Genomic DNA, 17786 nt, shown 5'->3' with positions numbered 1-17786 from the left:
CAACACTCTCACAGCTCCCGATACGAAATCACACCTCGAGGAACACCCGAATAGTTGTTAACGTTGATCTTGCAAGCAATTTTTAAAAAAAAATAGTCAAAGTGAGAAATGAGGATTAAGAGTGAAAGAGATGATTGAAAAGGTGAGGTGTTTGTTGAGTATAGAGACGAGGAAAGGTCCCTTTTTGTTTATTAATTATTTAACTTTTATTATATTTGTGGATAAGTACGAGTTAAAACAAAAATTAAATGGGATAATTATTATTTAAAGGGGCGCGTGTATCCACCACTATTGGATTGACTGAGTAAGTGTAAAAGTTGGCCTATATATGCCATTAAAAAAAAAAGTCTAGGGGGGTAATAGGACACCGCAAAGTTCAGTATGCTACACTGAAAATTTGGTTAAAGTTCAGGTATTTTCGTGGGTATTATCCCAATTATTAACCTACTTTATATTCATAGAAGTAATTCCTTAATAAAATTCTATTTTAGAAGTGTTTTTTTAATTAATCAGTACAAAAGGAAATATTAATTAATTTTTCTTCCATATATTTTAGGAGTCTCATATATTCTAGGAGTCTAGTTAATATAATAAAAATAATTAAATAATAAATTTTAAAAAATAGTGAAAAGACAGGTTTGTCTAAAGAACAGTCTTTTAATGAAGGGCAAAAAGTTCAAATCACTTTTATAAGGGTTTTCGCACTTTTAATATATTATAGATATAGATTATAATTATAGATATAGATTATAGATTAAAGATCGAAAATCTTTTTTAGTTTTATATCTATTATAATCAAATAATAATCTAACGAAAAAACTTTCATACTTCTTTTTCCTTTTATACAGATATACTTTTAAATTGAATTGATTAAAATCAATATTTTACCAAATTATATTATTTTAAAATTTTATTTTTAGATTCAAAATAAAAGGTGGATTTGTATACGTATGGAAAGTTTTCAAAAGTTACCTTCAATAAACAAAGATGTAAAAAAAACTCTTTCCATATATTTTAGGAGTCCTTAATTCAAATATATTTCTTGTTTATATATTTTAGGAGTTTAGTTAATATTATAAATATAATTAAATAATAATTGAATTGAATGAAAAAACTTTCGTATTTCTTTTTCCTTTTATACAGATATAGTTTTAAATTGAATGCTTAAAATAAATATTTTACCAAACCATAGTATTTTAAAATTTTATTTTTAGATTGAAAATAAAAGGTGCATTTGTATAAGTATGGGAAGTTTTCAAAAGTTACCTTCAACAAACAGAGATGTAAAAGAAACTCTTTCCATATATTTTAGGAGTTCTTAATTCAAATATATTTATTTTTATATATTTTAGAAGTTTAGTTAATAATATAAATATAATTAAATAATAATTGAATGAAAAATAGTGAAAATACGATTTTGTCTAAAGCGGAGACTTTTAATGAAGGGTAAAAAGTTCAAATCACTTTTATAAGGGTATTCACACTTTTAATATATTATAGATTATAGATATAGATTAAAGATATAGATATATTATAGATTTTATATATATATATATATAAAAAACTTATTATATATTTCTCTTAATTTCTCTTTAATTTCTACAAATTAACAAACATATTATTTCAATTATACAAACTATTAATTTCTCCTAACATTTAGTTCAAATTTGAAGATTCTTGTAAATTAAAATACATCATGTAAGATTTTTGGCTGCAACTACGATTAATTTTTTTTTATGTTAGTTGCTGCTATTTTTATTTTAGGGTAACTTACATAAATTTATGAATCTTTAATTAATATCACATAAAATTCCGATTATTTTGTTAATTACATTTTATCCCGATTTTTTGAAATGGTGATACATATATTTCACAGTGATACATATAAGAAAGTGATACATTTGAAATGGTGGACCAGCGTTGGTTCACCGGAATAGTGAGCTCCGGTGATGGAAATAACTACTCCGTTTTTAGATACCGTGAACAAAATGTATCATTCATTAATAACATATAAATCACCCAATAATTGGAATAAATAACTGTATCTACCATATGAATCACCATAATACCATATGTATCACCTATTAATATCATATGAATCACCCAATAATTGAAATAAATAATTGTATCTACCATATGAATCACCATAATACCAGATGTATCACCCATTAATATCATATGTATCACCCATTAAAATCATACAAACTGTATTCATCTTATAAATCACCATAATACCCATATATGTATCACCTGTTCATATCATATGAATTACCCAATAATTGGAATAAAATTGTATCTACCGTATGAATCACCATAATACCATATGTATCACCCTTTAATATCATATGTATCACTCATTAAAATCATACAAATTGTATCTATCGTATGAATCACCATAATACTCATATAATGATATCATATTTATCATTCATATGAATCATCATTGAAAGAATAAACATGAATGAATAACTAAATAAATTTATATATGTATCAATCGATTTTTAAAAACAAAATTGGGAGAGATTTTAGGAGAGGAAATTTTGGAAAAAAAAAATAGTTGCATGCGTTAAAAGGAGGAGAAAAAAATCTGGAAGGAAGATGATTTAATTGATGATAATTAGGGAGAGATTTTAACAAAGGAAATCTTTGAAAAAAAATAGCTTGAATGAGTTAGTGATGTAAAAATAGGATGTGGAGTTTTGTTAATATGTATCAAAGTAAAGTTGAAAATCTAAACTTTATGTAAATTTTTATTAAGTAAGTGACATTGGGTAATATAGTCTCTTAAGTATGGAATTTGTGTAATTTATCCTTTATTTTATGAGTATTTTCTTATTAATTAAACCAAAAATCGAACCCTTAAAGGACTAAAAGTCAATAAGAAATATTTTATTGGTTTGGTTATTAGTTTAGTATATTTAAAAACTAAAAATTGATAATACAAATTAATAATATTTAAAATCAAACCGAACCGACCGATGCACATACCTAATTTATACGACGAAATGGGATAAAAAAAAGAGTAAGATATATTATTGCTACTAAAGTTGGGCCTTCAAATGGAAACAAAAGAAACAAATGGAAACAAAAGAAATTAGCATAGATCAAAGACAAAATCAAAGTGTACATGTATCTAAAAAGAAACCTTGATAAGAGCTTCACTTACAAACAAAGGTATAAAAGCTTGTCCAAATATTTGATTAAGTGCCATATAATCATAGATATGTCTTTATCTCCCACTATATTAGTATATATTATACTCAAAAATTGGATCTTCTCACTTTGACTGTGCCTCAGTCCAAGATACCACTTTCCTTTTCCCCACAAAATAAAAGAATAAAGGACATGGATCACATGGTTTTCTAACTTTGCTTGGGTTCACTTTACTTTATCCTTAACAAATGAAACAACAAAAACTATAACAAAAGCCTAAAATGACATAAGTAGGACCCATTTGGATATAGCTTATAGTACTTTAATTTCATTTTTTACAATAGAAATACTTCCACAAGTAAAAAAATCCAAAGAACACCCCACCAATATCATAGCCACTTGGTTAGTCAAAAATACCATCAAAAGGGGCAAAGACATAATCCCCTACATCAAACTTTACTCATTATGCAAGTTTCTACCACCCCATTGTACTAAAAAAAATATACCATCAAAGTCTATGTCTACTATTTTTTTCTGCAGCAATACTTAGCAACCTTGAAACACCTTGAGTCCATAGATCATACTCCCTCTGATCTCTGCATTCGAACTCAACGACCCCTCGTAGAACAGTCTTCAACGCGAAGTACCGGAAGTTGTCACTGCCCGGAAGCAAGTGGCGCCCCGGCCAGGCCGGAATATCCTTCATGACTTCAAGCACCACATCTACAAAAAAAAAACAAGTTGGAAAAAGAAAGGCTAAAGAACACTACTCTACTAATAAAGATGACAACTTTATCTTTTTTATCAGATCAAAGTTGTGAAATTCTTGCTTTCTCAAATCCCCAAAAATACAAAAGAAAGACCAACAATCCAATTGTGTTCACATCATTATTGAGAGGAAGAGAGACAAAAAGCTAAGCAAAAACTTACTCTTTTTCTTTTTTGTGATGGTCCCAGCAACATGCCTACTCTTCATTTTCAGCATCACCTGCAACAAAAGAAACCTCCAAGTTAAAAATCTGCAGTAAGAAAGTAGATTCTTTTGTTTCGATTATACACTAACTTTAACTTTTCATCATCAATTTCACCAAGAAGTTTCTACTATGATCATAGAATCATAGTCCCAAAGAATACTATTTGAACTTAAGACTATTGATTATGCAATTATTGAAAAAGTAAGCCTACCTGACCAGTCCTATTAATATACACAGACACTATCTTCCAGTGAAGGTCACCTGCATTAAGTATTAGACAAAGAACTATTAAAAACGTGAAAAAGAAAAAAAAAATATCTTCAAGAAAACCATAATATAGTACTGTGAATAATTCATGGCTTACAGATTATAATTTTGAATAATCAGGATCTTAATTATGTACCTTTGCGAGTACGCTTTAGGAGCTCACCACCTCTTGCAAGCAATTCTCTACTGCAAATTCCAAGAAAATTCTCTTCGGGAATTAGCTCACCGCTAGAACTACCATTGCTACCACCACCATTGCCACTTCCCATCCCTTTATCAACAGGAATTACAGCTGCTATGTTCCATACTTCCTTCAATGTTCTAGCCTTTAATGTAGCCGCACCACGGAGAGCTACAAAACAATACCGCATAAATTAAAGAATATACATATATAACTCAAATCAAATCCATCACCTACCAGACTTAAATACCATACTAACAGCAGAATATTATTAAGTTCCCTATACCATACCAAATTAGAGGCAACTTTTGACATAATTGAGCAATTCAGAAGTGTACCAGTAGCTGCAGCTGCAGTTAATGTCATAATATCCCCTGCTGATCGGACATTCACAGCAGAACTAACAACCGATGCAAGGTGCTCGCGTTCAGCTCCCATAGCCTCAGCAGCTTCAACACACTGTGCTGCTACCAAGGTTGCAGCAGAAGCCACAGCCATATCAGTTTTTGCCATCTGCTCGTCCTTTCCGCTACCAGATGAGGCTGCAGTGGCTGCAGCAATAGCAGCAACTGCAGCAGCAACTCCTGCAACCGACACAGCAGCATGAAGCTGTGCATTATGTGCCCTCATCTCCTCTTTCTTCTTCTCCCTCCTATCCTTCAACCACCTACCCACCGTTTTCCCGCCTCCACCACCCCCACCAGTAACAGCCGAGCTAGTAGCAGCAGCACTGCTCCTGTACTGATTATTAACTGGTACGTTGTTCAGACGACTGTACTGAAGATGACAAAACTATATGTCAGCATCCATTGAAACAGTAAAATCAGTTATACAAAGTCTCCAAAACAAATCAAAATGGTGTCACCACACTATTTCAGCAAAAGATAGAGCCAATATAAATTACCTACGTTCTTGAAAGGTACCTAAAAGCAAAAATTAATGAACCAAACCACCTTGTGACAGCATTAAATCTCAAAATTGATTAATACCCCCACAAGAAAATTGGACCATTTTTTTCTTGGCTATCAAATAAGTGCCTCTACACCACCACCAACACCCCCCACCACCACCATAACCCCCAACAAGAATCAAAATTCTGATTTTACCCAATATTGACATCCAAAGCAAAGGACAAATTGGTAATTTACACACTCAGTACTAACACACAAAACTAAAGGGGTATCAATATCTTTTTTCTGTACTATACAGAAGAGATCACAGTGAATACACTATCCCGCTTTGCCCACTACTTATCATCTTAAAGCCAATCATGTACAGAGAATTTTTCATCCCAGTTAAAAATTTTACCTCTCCCAACATACCAACTAAACAACTACTGTCATAAAAAGCCAAAAAAGTTAAATTTCCCACAATTCTTGAATTTAAAAACCAAAGAAGAAAAGTGAAATCTTACTAAACAAGTGATTCAAGACTTTTGATTTGTACACACAGCAAAGAAAAGCATCATTTCGGTACTACCTTAGGCATGAGCTGCAAGTGGGGGTTGGTGAGGGAGGGTGGGGGGTATTGGATAAAGAGAAAGCTGATATATTGTCTCTCATAAGACTGAGCTTCACTCAGCTATATCAGAACTTGTGCTTTGTATCAGGCAAAAAAGAAAGGAAAAAAAACTCAACACCCAAAAAAAATTAAAAAAAAGAACCATTTGGGCCATATGTTAAGTACAACATGTTACAAACAACATTAGTAGAAAGAGAGAAGACATAGAACAAAAACCTTAGAATCATCCATTTCAGAAGGAGAAACTGGAGGACTGTCTGTAAGAGAGCCACCATTTAAAGGTCCACTACTGTGTGATAGGCGCCCAGATGTGCGTGGTGAAACATCCTGCTGTACACCACACAATACACAAAATCAATCAATAAAATAATAAACAACAACATGGCCGGTAGAGTGTACGTAGACCTTTATCTTTATCCACCTCTAGCTCAAAAAAAAAAAAAAGGTTGTTTTGGATATACCAATAAAGTAATAGATACTAAAAAAATAAAGAAAAGGGAGATCATTGAAGAATTTTTGTATAGCAGCCCAGAAAGAGGAGAAAAGAAATAACTATAGTACACTTGTTTTAGGTAGTGGATTTTGATTAATTAAATAATGAAAGAAAAACCCAGAGAGAGTAAAAACAGTAGTAGCTCTGCAAAAGCATATAAAAATTGAATACACACTTGTTTTTGATGTTTTCAAGAAATCATAAAGCAACAGTTGTGTCACCATAAATGTCCCCTTAACTCAGCTCCTATCAGAAAACTCTTTGGTTTTCCCATAAATCCAAAAAAAAAAAAGTAAAAAGATAAAAAAAAACACTTAAATATTCCAATTTAACTGAAGTTTCATATCTAAACTAGTATGAAATTTATGAGTTTCTTACTTAGAACTATTCAATAAATATTTAGCGTTACACACCTAGTAATCATTTGTGTGAGTTTTATACCAAAATTTTCAGATAGAAAAAAGTGAACTAATGATTTAGTTTTGTTTTGATAAATACAGTGATAACTCAGTTACGAAACTCAAAAAATTAAAATACTTTTAGGTGTATTTTCGATCCTCCACTCAAAATAAAGAAAACCCACCGTAAAACTCCAAAAATAAAAATTGGGTTTAACTTAAAAAACAGATATAAACAAACAAAAAGGGCATAAGTTGACTAATTATTGTCAAAACAAGGATACTTACAGAAACAGACATAATGCGTTCCATAATAAGTTGAGAAGTTTCTGAAGAAGCAAATGAAAAAGGGTTTCCAGAAACAATGGCAGCAGAAGATTCATCTAACTCAACACCAACAACATCTTCTTCTTCCTCTTCGTGTATAGTGCCACTACCATTACAACTACCACTACCACTAGGAGCACCGGTAATAAAAACAGATTTCGGTAAAACAACTTGTGAAGGAGTTAAAGCTTTAGACACTTCAAAAGCAGATAAACTCCAAGAACGTGAAAGAAATTCCATGGGTTCTTTTGGTGTTTCTGGTGGTCTTGGCCTGTACATTGGCTGTACTTGCTCCATTTTTAACAGTGAAAATGGAAAGGAAGTGGGGAGAGGGAGTAGTTGGTGTTGTTTGTGTTGGGAGTGGGAGAGTTTTTGATGCTTTATAGATCAAAGGAATGAGAAAGTGAAGGTGGAACAGTGACACTATGTGTGTGTGAGAGAGAGACAAAAAGTGTAGATGAATTGTCAGTGATATATTTTACTCCATTTTAGGATTTGGGTATATATATTAATTGAGATTATTGTAATCTTGAGATTTATACTCTACTTAGATCCGTTTGATCATATAATATTTTTTTGAGAGTTGAAGTTGGTTTGTTAAAATTAAAATTAGTGTTGTATTTAGTCATAGAGTATATGTTAGAGTAGTTGTTTTTGAAATTTTATTAGAAAAATAAAAGTAAAAACAAACTTGTTTTCACTAAAATAATTTTTACTAAAATAAAATAATGATCAAACACTACTGTTTTTATTTTTTTCATTAAAAAAAAATTCATGGCCAATCACCTACTTATTACTCCCTCCGGAATAAGTGAATTATTGGGATATTTATTGGTGTTTCAAAATAAGTGAATCATTAAATCTTTTTCCAAATTTGTCCTTACGTTTTAACAACCAATAAACTTTTGAAATGAATTACAAGGTCAGTTTTTCCTTTTTTTGGGGTAAAAATAAAAAGTTGTGTTAATTTATTTCTTTAAAATTTTTTCCTTAATATGTATGTCAAAATTTAACAATTCATTTATTATGAAACGAAGAGAATATTTGATTACTTATTTAGTGTTTTGCCTAATTTATACTAAAATGAGATTGATAAAATAAGAATTTAATATATGTGACAATACTTGTTCAGAAAGTCAATGGTTAACTTACTCATTTATATCTATTATAATCTTGCTGTTAAATATTATTTATTATTTAATATATTTTTAAAAATATTAAATTTATTATTTTTAAAAGATGGTATAATAAAATTATACTTATTATATAGTATTGTTGGACTGAGGAAGTACGTAATATATGTATTGTATGAAGCTAGACAAATTTGAATGATTTTTTTTTCCAATTTGAAGCTTTGATGTGATGAAAATGAAAAGGGCTTTAGAAAAGGTTAATATAGCTAAATTTTATGTAAATGTCACTAATTTGTACACAATTAGAAAATTATCTCACAGTTGAACTTTGGACTAATTATATCAATCCTGCTATTCTAGCTTAGGGACCACTTTTTGTGAATCTTTATAGAGGAAACCAGATCCTAGTGAGCTTACCACCAGTCTGAGTCTCTCAACCTACCCCTCTCTATCAGGAAATATTAGAAAGAGACAAGACTCTGAAATCATTGAGGGAGAGCAATCGAAAAATGGAGAGCATACTTGCTCAAATAAGAATTCCCAAAACAGATATGCTCACCCTGGTAAATCTGCAAGCCTAGAGTTTACAAATCTTATCCACGATATGGTTATTGTCCTCTTATGTCAGGAGCTGACAAAGTTAGCTATCATGCTAAATCTTGTAAGCCTTACTCTATGGGAACACTTCATAGCTAAGCTAACCCCACTCTCCAAAAAGAGGAAGAATCGAGAAATAACAGGCTCATCCAATCTAATAAAGAAAAACAAGGCTGTGATGAGAAACACTCCCCATCCCCAACCAAATGATGCAGAATTGTATAGTATGAAATATTGGGGCAGGGAGAAGCAAACACTGCCGAATTTAGGAAATATTGTAAGTCTTTGATTAGTATTCATCAACCTACATCTTGGCCCTGTTAGAAACCAGAATATCAGACCCATCATAGTCTCATGGAGAAGCTGGGTTTTTTTTGCCACCCTCAGTCTAGTGTTATAAGTAATTCTAGTGGTATAATTCTTATGTGGAAAGATGACTCCCTCTCCATCAATGAGACTTCCATTACTCTTCAGGACACCCATGTGACTGTCAAGGTTAGCACCCTCCCTTTGTTTGGATTTTTAGTATTGTTTACGTAAGTACTGATTTTAACATGAGAAGGCTCATTTAGAACCAGCTTAAGTCCTTTTCTGATACTTTTGTTTCTTTGGGTTGTACTAGCTGGCTTACGAGAGGGAATTTTAATGAGCTCCTTGGAGATACTGAGAAATTTGGGGGCAACTGGCTGAATCTCTCTAGAATTTCTCTTTTCTAGGATTGTATAGATCATTATAGTCTCATGGATTTAGGGTATAAGGGTAGTAAATACACTTGGTATAACACGAGGTATAGAAATAGGCATAGCCTGATCCTTGAGAGATTGGATAGGTTTCTTGCTAAAGGTCACTGGATCCATACTTTCCTTGAGGCTTCAGTTTTTTATCTTTCTAGGACTCATTCTGATGATTCTCCCTTGCTCCTTCATTTTACCAAACTCCACCAAAGCCCCAGTAAACCCTTCAGAGTCGAGTCTATGTGGTGTAATCATGGTAATTTCAGGAATCTGGTCAATCGATCTTTCCATGAGGATATTGATCTTAATAGGCATTAACCTTAGCAATAACTTTGGGAAATACCTGGGTTTTTCTACATTTCAGTACACCCCTAAGGTTAGTGACTTTCAGTTCATCTTAGCTAATATAAATAGTAAATTAGCTAGTTGGAAGACTAAGTTTCTAAACATGGCTGGCATATCTAGCCTGTCTAAGGCCTCCTTGAGTAGCATGCTCATTCATGTGATGCAATACACCCTCCTTCCTAGTAGAAATCATAAACTGATTGATAAGACCCAAAGGAACTTTCTTTAGGCCACTGATTTTAGAAGGAAAATACATATGGTAAATTGGGATACCATTACTAAGTCCAAGAAAGAAGGGAGTTAGGTATGCCAAAAGTTAGAGTTAAGAATGACACTATCCTTTGTAGCCTGGCTTGAATAATGCATACTAATCCCTCTTCCCCTCTGAGCCAGAGTCCTTACTAGTAAATACAACAACAACACTGGCAACCTAAGCCCCCCATCCTCTAAAACCTGAAGGAAGATCCACAGAAGCTGGACTATCTGTAAGGATGTTATTCGATGGATAGTTCATAATGGCAATAAAGTAGATGCTTGGAGGAACAGATGGGTTCCTAAATCTCCCCTCCTAGCCAAATAATTCAAGGCCCTCTTCCTAATCCCTGCCCTTTCTTCAGGCCATCCTATATAAGGCATAATAGAGTATGGAAACTAGACTTTCTTCCTTTTGAAATTCCCCTAGAGATCAAGCATACCATCCTACATACCCTTTTTCCTAATTCCAGAATCAAAGTTGATTCTTCTTTTTGGATTTTAAATGGCAAATGCTCTTTCTCCTGCAAATTGCCTCCTCCTTTAGCTGCAAGGTGACTTTTAATTTTGATTCCCAACTACTTCTTGAAATTGGATCTGGAAAACCTATATTCCTAATAAGCTTAAATTCTTTCTGTAGTTAATGCTTCATAATAGCCCACCTACTAAAGATATCTAGCTCATAGAAGCATTGACATCAACCCATCTCTTATGAAGTGTAACTATTTTTCTGAAGACAACCCTCATATATTCTTTAGCTGCAGCTATGCTACATCCCTTTGGGAAGATCTCATCCCCACTACAGGGGTAACCTCACTATCACCTTCCAATATTTCCCTTCTCTCACTGGGAAAACACTTGGTAGTATCTGCATCACTCTTTCAGAGTTTCAGTCACACTAGTAATACCCTTATGGAACTGTTGGTTTTACATAAGGGCCTTACTAGTGTCCTGGAGCACCATCTTTATCCAATTGAGATTTGCATTGATTCTCTTATGATCATTCAAATGTTGAAACAAGGTAATTTGTTATAACTCGATTCTTGGTGACTGCAGATCTGTGATAAGAAGATTGAAAGGTCCATCCATTCATCATAGCTACAGGGAGCAGAATAGGACATCAGATGCTTTGGAGAAGCAGAACTCAGGCAGGAACAGTATGAAACTTATCAATTTTTTAATACCCCCCTTCCCCTTTGTAGCCCAGAATGTTTGGGCGGATAGTGTAGGTACTTGCTATAGTAGGAATGTTCCTACGCAAGTAGACTCAGACGGTCACTGCCCAGTGGTTTTTGTAATCGAGGCGGGCTAGGCTTAGGAACTCTGTTTGCTGCTCTCTTAATGCACATCTTTTCCAAAAAAAAATAAAATGATAGTAAACATATATATTGTAATCTTAAAATTAATTTTTAAGGAAGGTTAAATATAAACAAACTTTGCTCTTGTTGTTGTGAGGTATAGATTAAGGTTATTTTTAATATGATTTTAGATTCAAAAGAAGTGTAATTAGAGGAGTAATAATCGCAAATTAGCGAGATATATAATAAAAATGATGGAAAAAATACTAGATAGTTTTAAAATGAAGAATAATAAGTGATTAGTTACAAGATAAAATTAGTAATTAAGTAAAAGAGGAGACTATTCCTTACCTCGATCACATAAAAGTACTATATTTGCGGGGGTGGGGGGGGGGGGGGGGGGGGGGGGGGGGGGTCTCCTTTCCCAGTTCTTCTTAGGCATACCTCTGTCTTTCCTAAAATCACTTATATTCAAACTCCCATATCTCTTTACCGGTGCCTCCATACACCTACTCGTCACATAGTCGAACGACCTCAGAGAGACTTCCCTCATCTTATTTGCTACTGGGGTCACTTCCAAGTTTTCATATGCAACTTTCTTCATAATTCTATGTTTCCTAGTTTATTCACACATCCCTATGAGCATTATCTTCTTCACTATTTTTATCTTTTGATCATGTGCATTCTTGATAGACCAACACTCTACCTCATATGATAATATAGATCTTTTTATCCATTTGTAACTTATTCTTATCACAATGCCCCATACACGATCCTAGGTTTATTTTACCTACATTGCTTCATTATGATTAGTGAAATTATCACTAATCTTTCATTTTTTGAATTATAGACCCTAAATACTTGAAACTTTCTTTTTTTGAGTAGTCAATCTTCATTTCCAGTCCCTCCTTAACTGCAAACTCAGCATCATTGAACTTGCACTTAAAATACATGAGACATTTAGAGTCTAGAGTCTATTACTATGTATGCACTATGACAACTTCCTTGGAATAGGCCGTGTCAATTCATCCGATATTATAACTAAAAGAATCACGCTAAGGGTTGATTCCTAGTGTAAACTCGTCACGATGGAGAAATGTTTTAAGGCACCTATTGTGTTTATTCGGTTCTTTACTTCATCATACATGTTCATAATTGATGTAAGTCACAAAAATACCTTTAGTTTACAAGCATCTCTTTAGAATCTCCTTAGAAACACTATAGTAAGTCATTTTTAGGTCGATGAATACTAAGCGTAAGTATGTCTTCTTATTCCTATACTACTCTAACTCTAACAATCTCTTTATAAGATGAATGACTTCTTTTTGAACCGTCCCATATGAATTCGAATTGATTATGTTATCAAACATACTTTTAAGTTTTGGTGGTATGTTTTATAACATAAGACTCCAGAGGCGAACCTCCATTTCATCCATGCCGCATTAATATGATGTGTGATATCATCGTCGATGTTCCTACTTTTTCTAGATTATAGACCCAAGATATTTGAACTTTTACTCTCTTGAGGATGGCATGTGTATCAAGCCTCACTTTCACGCTTGCCTCATTCAATTACTTACTGAATTTGAACTCCAAATACTTGTTAATCCTAGTCAACCTGAACTCTTTAACCTCTAGAATTTATCTTCAACCTAAACATTAACTTTATTACGTAGCTCGTCAATCAATAATATATCATTTGTAAATAACATACACCAAGACCCTTCATCTTGAATGTGTCATGCCAATCCATCCATTTCCAACACAAAAACGAATGCACTACACAAACAAGTAAAATGAATGATGGAATTTCTACTTTATTATTTTTATAATATAATATGGATATTAATATTTGCTACGAAGTTATATAGATTGACTTTTCTGAGATACACGGTTCCCATGGTAAAAATGGACAAAATGTTACTTATGTTTGTGTAGATTCAAATAGTTGGTTAAATTTACTCTTGAAAAGTTTTAGATAACTTTTAATCTTTTCATTTTGTTAGATAACTTTTAATCTTTTCATTTTGTTAAAATTGATATGTTTTCATCTCCATTATATATTGAATAAATTTTGATTGTTAGGTTTATGTAATTTAACCAAAAACAAGAAGTAAGTCTTTTTAAATGCAAGTCAATGTCAATTTAACCACAAATAATACTTAATAGGAAAGTCTCTTTAAATGTTAGTCAATGTCACCTTGAAGGAGGAAAGTAAGAGATTAATGATGAATGAAAATTCAACTTCAGGATGATAAATATTTACTTTGGACAGCTTTAAAAGATTAAATTATTCAAAAATATAAATCTACTTATTCGAAAATTACCTCCAAATATAAAGAACTATTTTTGTTTTTGTTGTTTTTCCATTCTTGTCATTTTCAAAAGAAGATGCAGTAATATTAGGAGGAGAATATTACAAATATCTAAGCTAACAATAACAATAATATTCACTAATTAATTAATTCTGCGAGGTGGGCAATCTTTTTTTCTTTTTAGTCATAAGGTGGGTTGTCATTCTATAGATGCATTTCTGATTAAATTGCTCTGACAAAAATAATTGCATTTAATTTGTTAGCTAGCATACTATTATTTTGCAGTCCCTTTGAAATTTCGATTACTTATAGAATTAAGGAATTTATGATCTAAAGCAATACCTATTGTACAAGAAAGAAATTTCTGTCAAGTTAGTATAAAAGGAATACATTTGTGTATGGAAGTCAAATGAACAGGTTCAAATAAGTTGAGTAAATAAATAATTAAATAACTTATTAATTATTCGCTCACATATGTATTTATGATAAATTAATTTAAATTAAAATAAGCTAAACAATAGATCATATATAGTCTAATTGATTTGCTCGAGTCTTATCAAGGTTTAACTTTTTATTTATTTTTCTTATAGTTTATTTAATTTTCTAATATCTTTTTCTTTACTATCGGTATATATAACATGCTGAATAAAAAAGGTTTTTAAAAATATTTTCACAAAAAAATTTATTTCAACTTTAACTACGTATCAGTCAAACTTTTAGAAGGACTAAATGGGTGAATCAAAGTGACTTGAATAAATAAATAAATGTGTCGGGCCAATCATATGTTTATGAACTAATCCTACCCCTCACTTTATATCAAATAATCCATTTTTGATGATGAATGATGATCAATGATACTATCCATTTTTAATGTGATACTTCTAGATCATCACATTGAATTTTAAATTTTTGTTAATTGCATGGATAGAAGCGAGGGCATAGAGTAGTAGGTGGAGGTTTCTGAGACATCTGCTACGGTGAATTCTAAAATTATAGTGAAAAATTTGTTTGATCTATAAAAATATTTCATTGAAAATTTATAGATAAATTGATCATCGGTTCAACGACAATGAAGGGACCCTTGAAGCTCTATCGACCCAGCTGTGCATAGGTTCGATCCTTGTTGGGCACATAATCTCTTTTAATTCAAACTTCTTTTGAAATTCAAAACAGATAAAAGCCACACGTTTTTTTTTTTTTTTTCTAATAAAAAAACATAAGCAGCAAAGTGAACTAAAAAGGAAATGAATCATAAAACATTACTATTACCCAAAGTCCAATGTTTCAAATCAAATTTAAAAGTAAGAAAAAAAAATATAGGGTTAGAAAATTGTTTTAGTTCTTCTTCTTCTAGTCAATTAGTCCACGACATGTCCATCCAGGTTTGTCTTCCAAATATTCTTTTCTTTTTGTTTGTTTTTCTTATTCCCCATTCTAATTTTCTTTTATATTAGTTACTAATAGCCCGTATCAGGCATGAACCCAACAAATATTTTAAAAAAAATTATTTTAATTATTGTGATTTGTAGTATTTTTTGACGTATTTTTTAAAAATGTATAACAGATTATTCTTTTTAAATATTTTAAGTTGTTAACTATTATAATTTATAATATTTTTTATATAATTTTCAAATGCTTAAATGGACATAATAATTAATCATGGATGATATAGTAAAGTTACGATTGAATAAGCGAAGCAAACATGTCTTAATGACAACAACTAATTAAAAGTGATATAAATAAATTACTATAAAAAATACCTGTGAAGAATTTTAAATGGATATAATAATTAATTAAGAGTGACATAGTAAAATCACGACTAAAACAATAAAGTAGACATTTTTAATTAGAAGTGATATAATAAAATTACTATACAAAAATATTTAGGTGAAGCAGCTGAAGCAGACATGTTATAAATATATATTTTACTTTTTTATTGAATATTAGTATTAATTTCCTAATACATGAATAACTTATAATAATTAATTAGAGATGATATAATATAATAAAATCACAAAGAAAGCAGCTAATGAAGCAGACAGGATCATAAGTATTTATTTTACTTTTTTATTAAATATTATTATTTTTTTAATACATAAATAATTTATAATAATTAATTAAAAATCACATAAGGAAAATTATGGAAAAAGCAGCTTAGAAGCAGGCAGAAAAAACAAGTATATTGACGGAAAACTATCTGCTTCTAAATATTTTTTCTTAATACATAAATAATTTATAATAATTAATTAAAAATCACATAATAAAAATCAGGAAAGAAGCAACTTATGAAGTAGGAAAAAAACAATCATATTGACGGCTTGAGCTGCTTATTAGATAGTAATAATAATTACTCATGGAGTTATAGATAGCAATCTTTTTCTTTGACCAAAAAAGATGGCAATCTTTTTCACTTAATTTGTTACCTGTTAATCAATTAAATTGTTAAAAAATAATTAATTTTCTAACTATAAATATCAAAATAGGCGTCAAAATCTTGTGCCCATGGTCCTCCATATAACCGACTATCCATAAGGCAAATTATCAAGAATAAATATTCAATCAAATCGCTTGATGATAAGCATCCTTGTTGGGAATTCATATGATCCGTTTGGCCATAAATTTTTTTTTTCTTTTTAGATTTTTTTTCACCTTTTTTATTTTTCTAAAAATTATGGTGTTTGATCATGAAAATTCAAAAAATTATTTTGGAGTTGGATTTCAAAAAGTGAAAACAACTTTTTATCGTTTTCACAATTTTTCACTCTCATTTTCAACTTTCATTATTATTACATACAACTTCAATCTTTAAATTTTTACACAAATACCTCTTATAATTACAATCAACCACTAAGAAAAAAATTATTATTTGTTTTATATAGTACAATATTTTTTTTAATTGTTACAGATATTCTAATCTCTTTTTCTTCTTTTAACCAAAATTTACTAACGTGAAGTAAAAAATAATAAATGACAATCTATGGCGGAAATATATCAACTTTGTTTTGAATGAACTATATTATAGATTTATAAAGCCTAGCACATTATGTTATTTAAAAGTGAGAAATTTAATAATTTTTTCTTACCATTCTAATTTTCTGTATATGTCATATAATGACTATTATGATTTTAATAAATTCTTAAAAAGTGGTCAATAAAGTCGCATATCAAACATAACGTAACGATCCATATTTACGATACAATAATATTCAAGGAAAATCAATATCATCAATAAAGAAAAAAAAATTAGCGCTAATCTATTCAGAAATAACTCATCCGTAATTATTTTTAAAAAGACCAAATTCAATAAAATAAGTAATTCAAGTGAAAGTAATTAAGAATTTCATCATCAAATTTAACAATATATAAAATATATTTATATCCATCAATCATATTTATCAAACTATATTTACTCTATTCAATCGATTATGGTTAGATAAATTTATTTAGCTCGTGCTTGTGATATTTTTATTTAAATTTTAGAAGAATAACAATCATAATAATTAGTTTGTTATTAATTATTTTATCAATTGAAAACATATAAATTATTTTCTCAACATTTGGTTGTATGTTAGTATGTAAATTAATAGTTGAGTGATTTTGATAATTTTTAAAAGTTGAGGACATAAAATCATATTTAAAAAAGATTTTTCAAAAGTAATTTTCATGGTCAAACACAACTCCAACTCCAACTCCAACTTCATCTTCAACTCCAACTCTAACTCCGGAGAAAAATAATTTTCATGGCCAAACGGCTACATAAACTCAAAATTCTGAATCCGCCTCAGACAGAAGATCAAA

The 17786-nt window shown here is 30.8% G+C and overlaps 1 protein-coding gene across 2 annotated transcripts; it reads right to left on the bottom strand.

Annotated features, from left to right (window-relative positions):
- Window positions 1-3435: 3435 nt before the first annotated feature.
- LOC107852196 (VAN3-binding protein) lies at window positions 3436-7787 on the bottom strand. Of its 2 annotated transcripts, none has more exons than XM_016697253.2 (7): window positions 7276-7787; window positions 6313-6423; window positions 4914-5352; window positions 4531-4746; window positions 4339-4388; window positions 4084-4141; window positions 3436-3876 (listed from the first exon to the last, which is right to left on the bottom strand). In XM_016697253.2, exons 1-7 carry the CDS (start codon window positions 7609-7611, stop codon window positions 3662-3664), a joined length of 1425 nt encoding a protein of 474 aa, XP_016552739.1. In that variant the 5' UTR covers window positions 7612-7787; the 3' UTR covers window positions 3436-3661. The 2 variants fall into 2 exon arrangements, with proteins under 2 accessions (XP_016552739.1, XP_016552738.1); XM_016697252.2 differs by having other exon boundaries at window positions 6313-6426; window positions 7276-7786.
- Between the last annotated feature and the right edge of the window lie 9999 nt (window positions 7788-17786).

The sequence above is a fragment of the Capsicum annuum genome, chromosome 3, assembly GCF_002878395.1.
Source record: "Capsicum annuum cultivar UCD-10X-F1 chromosome 3, UCD10Xv1.1, whole genome shotgun sequence".
NCBI lineage: Eukaryota > Viridiplantae > Streptophyta > Magnoliopsida > Solanales > Solanaceae > Capsicum > Capsicum annuum.
The sequence above is the reverse complement of the archived record's forward strand: the minus strand, read 5'-3'. Positions and strand labels throughout refer to the sequence as shown.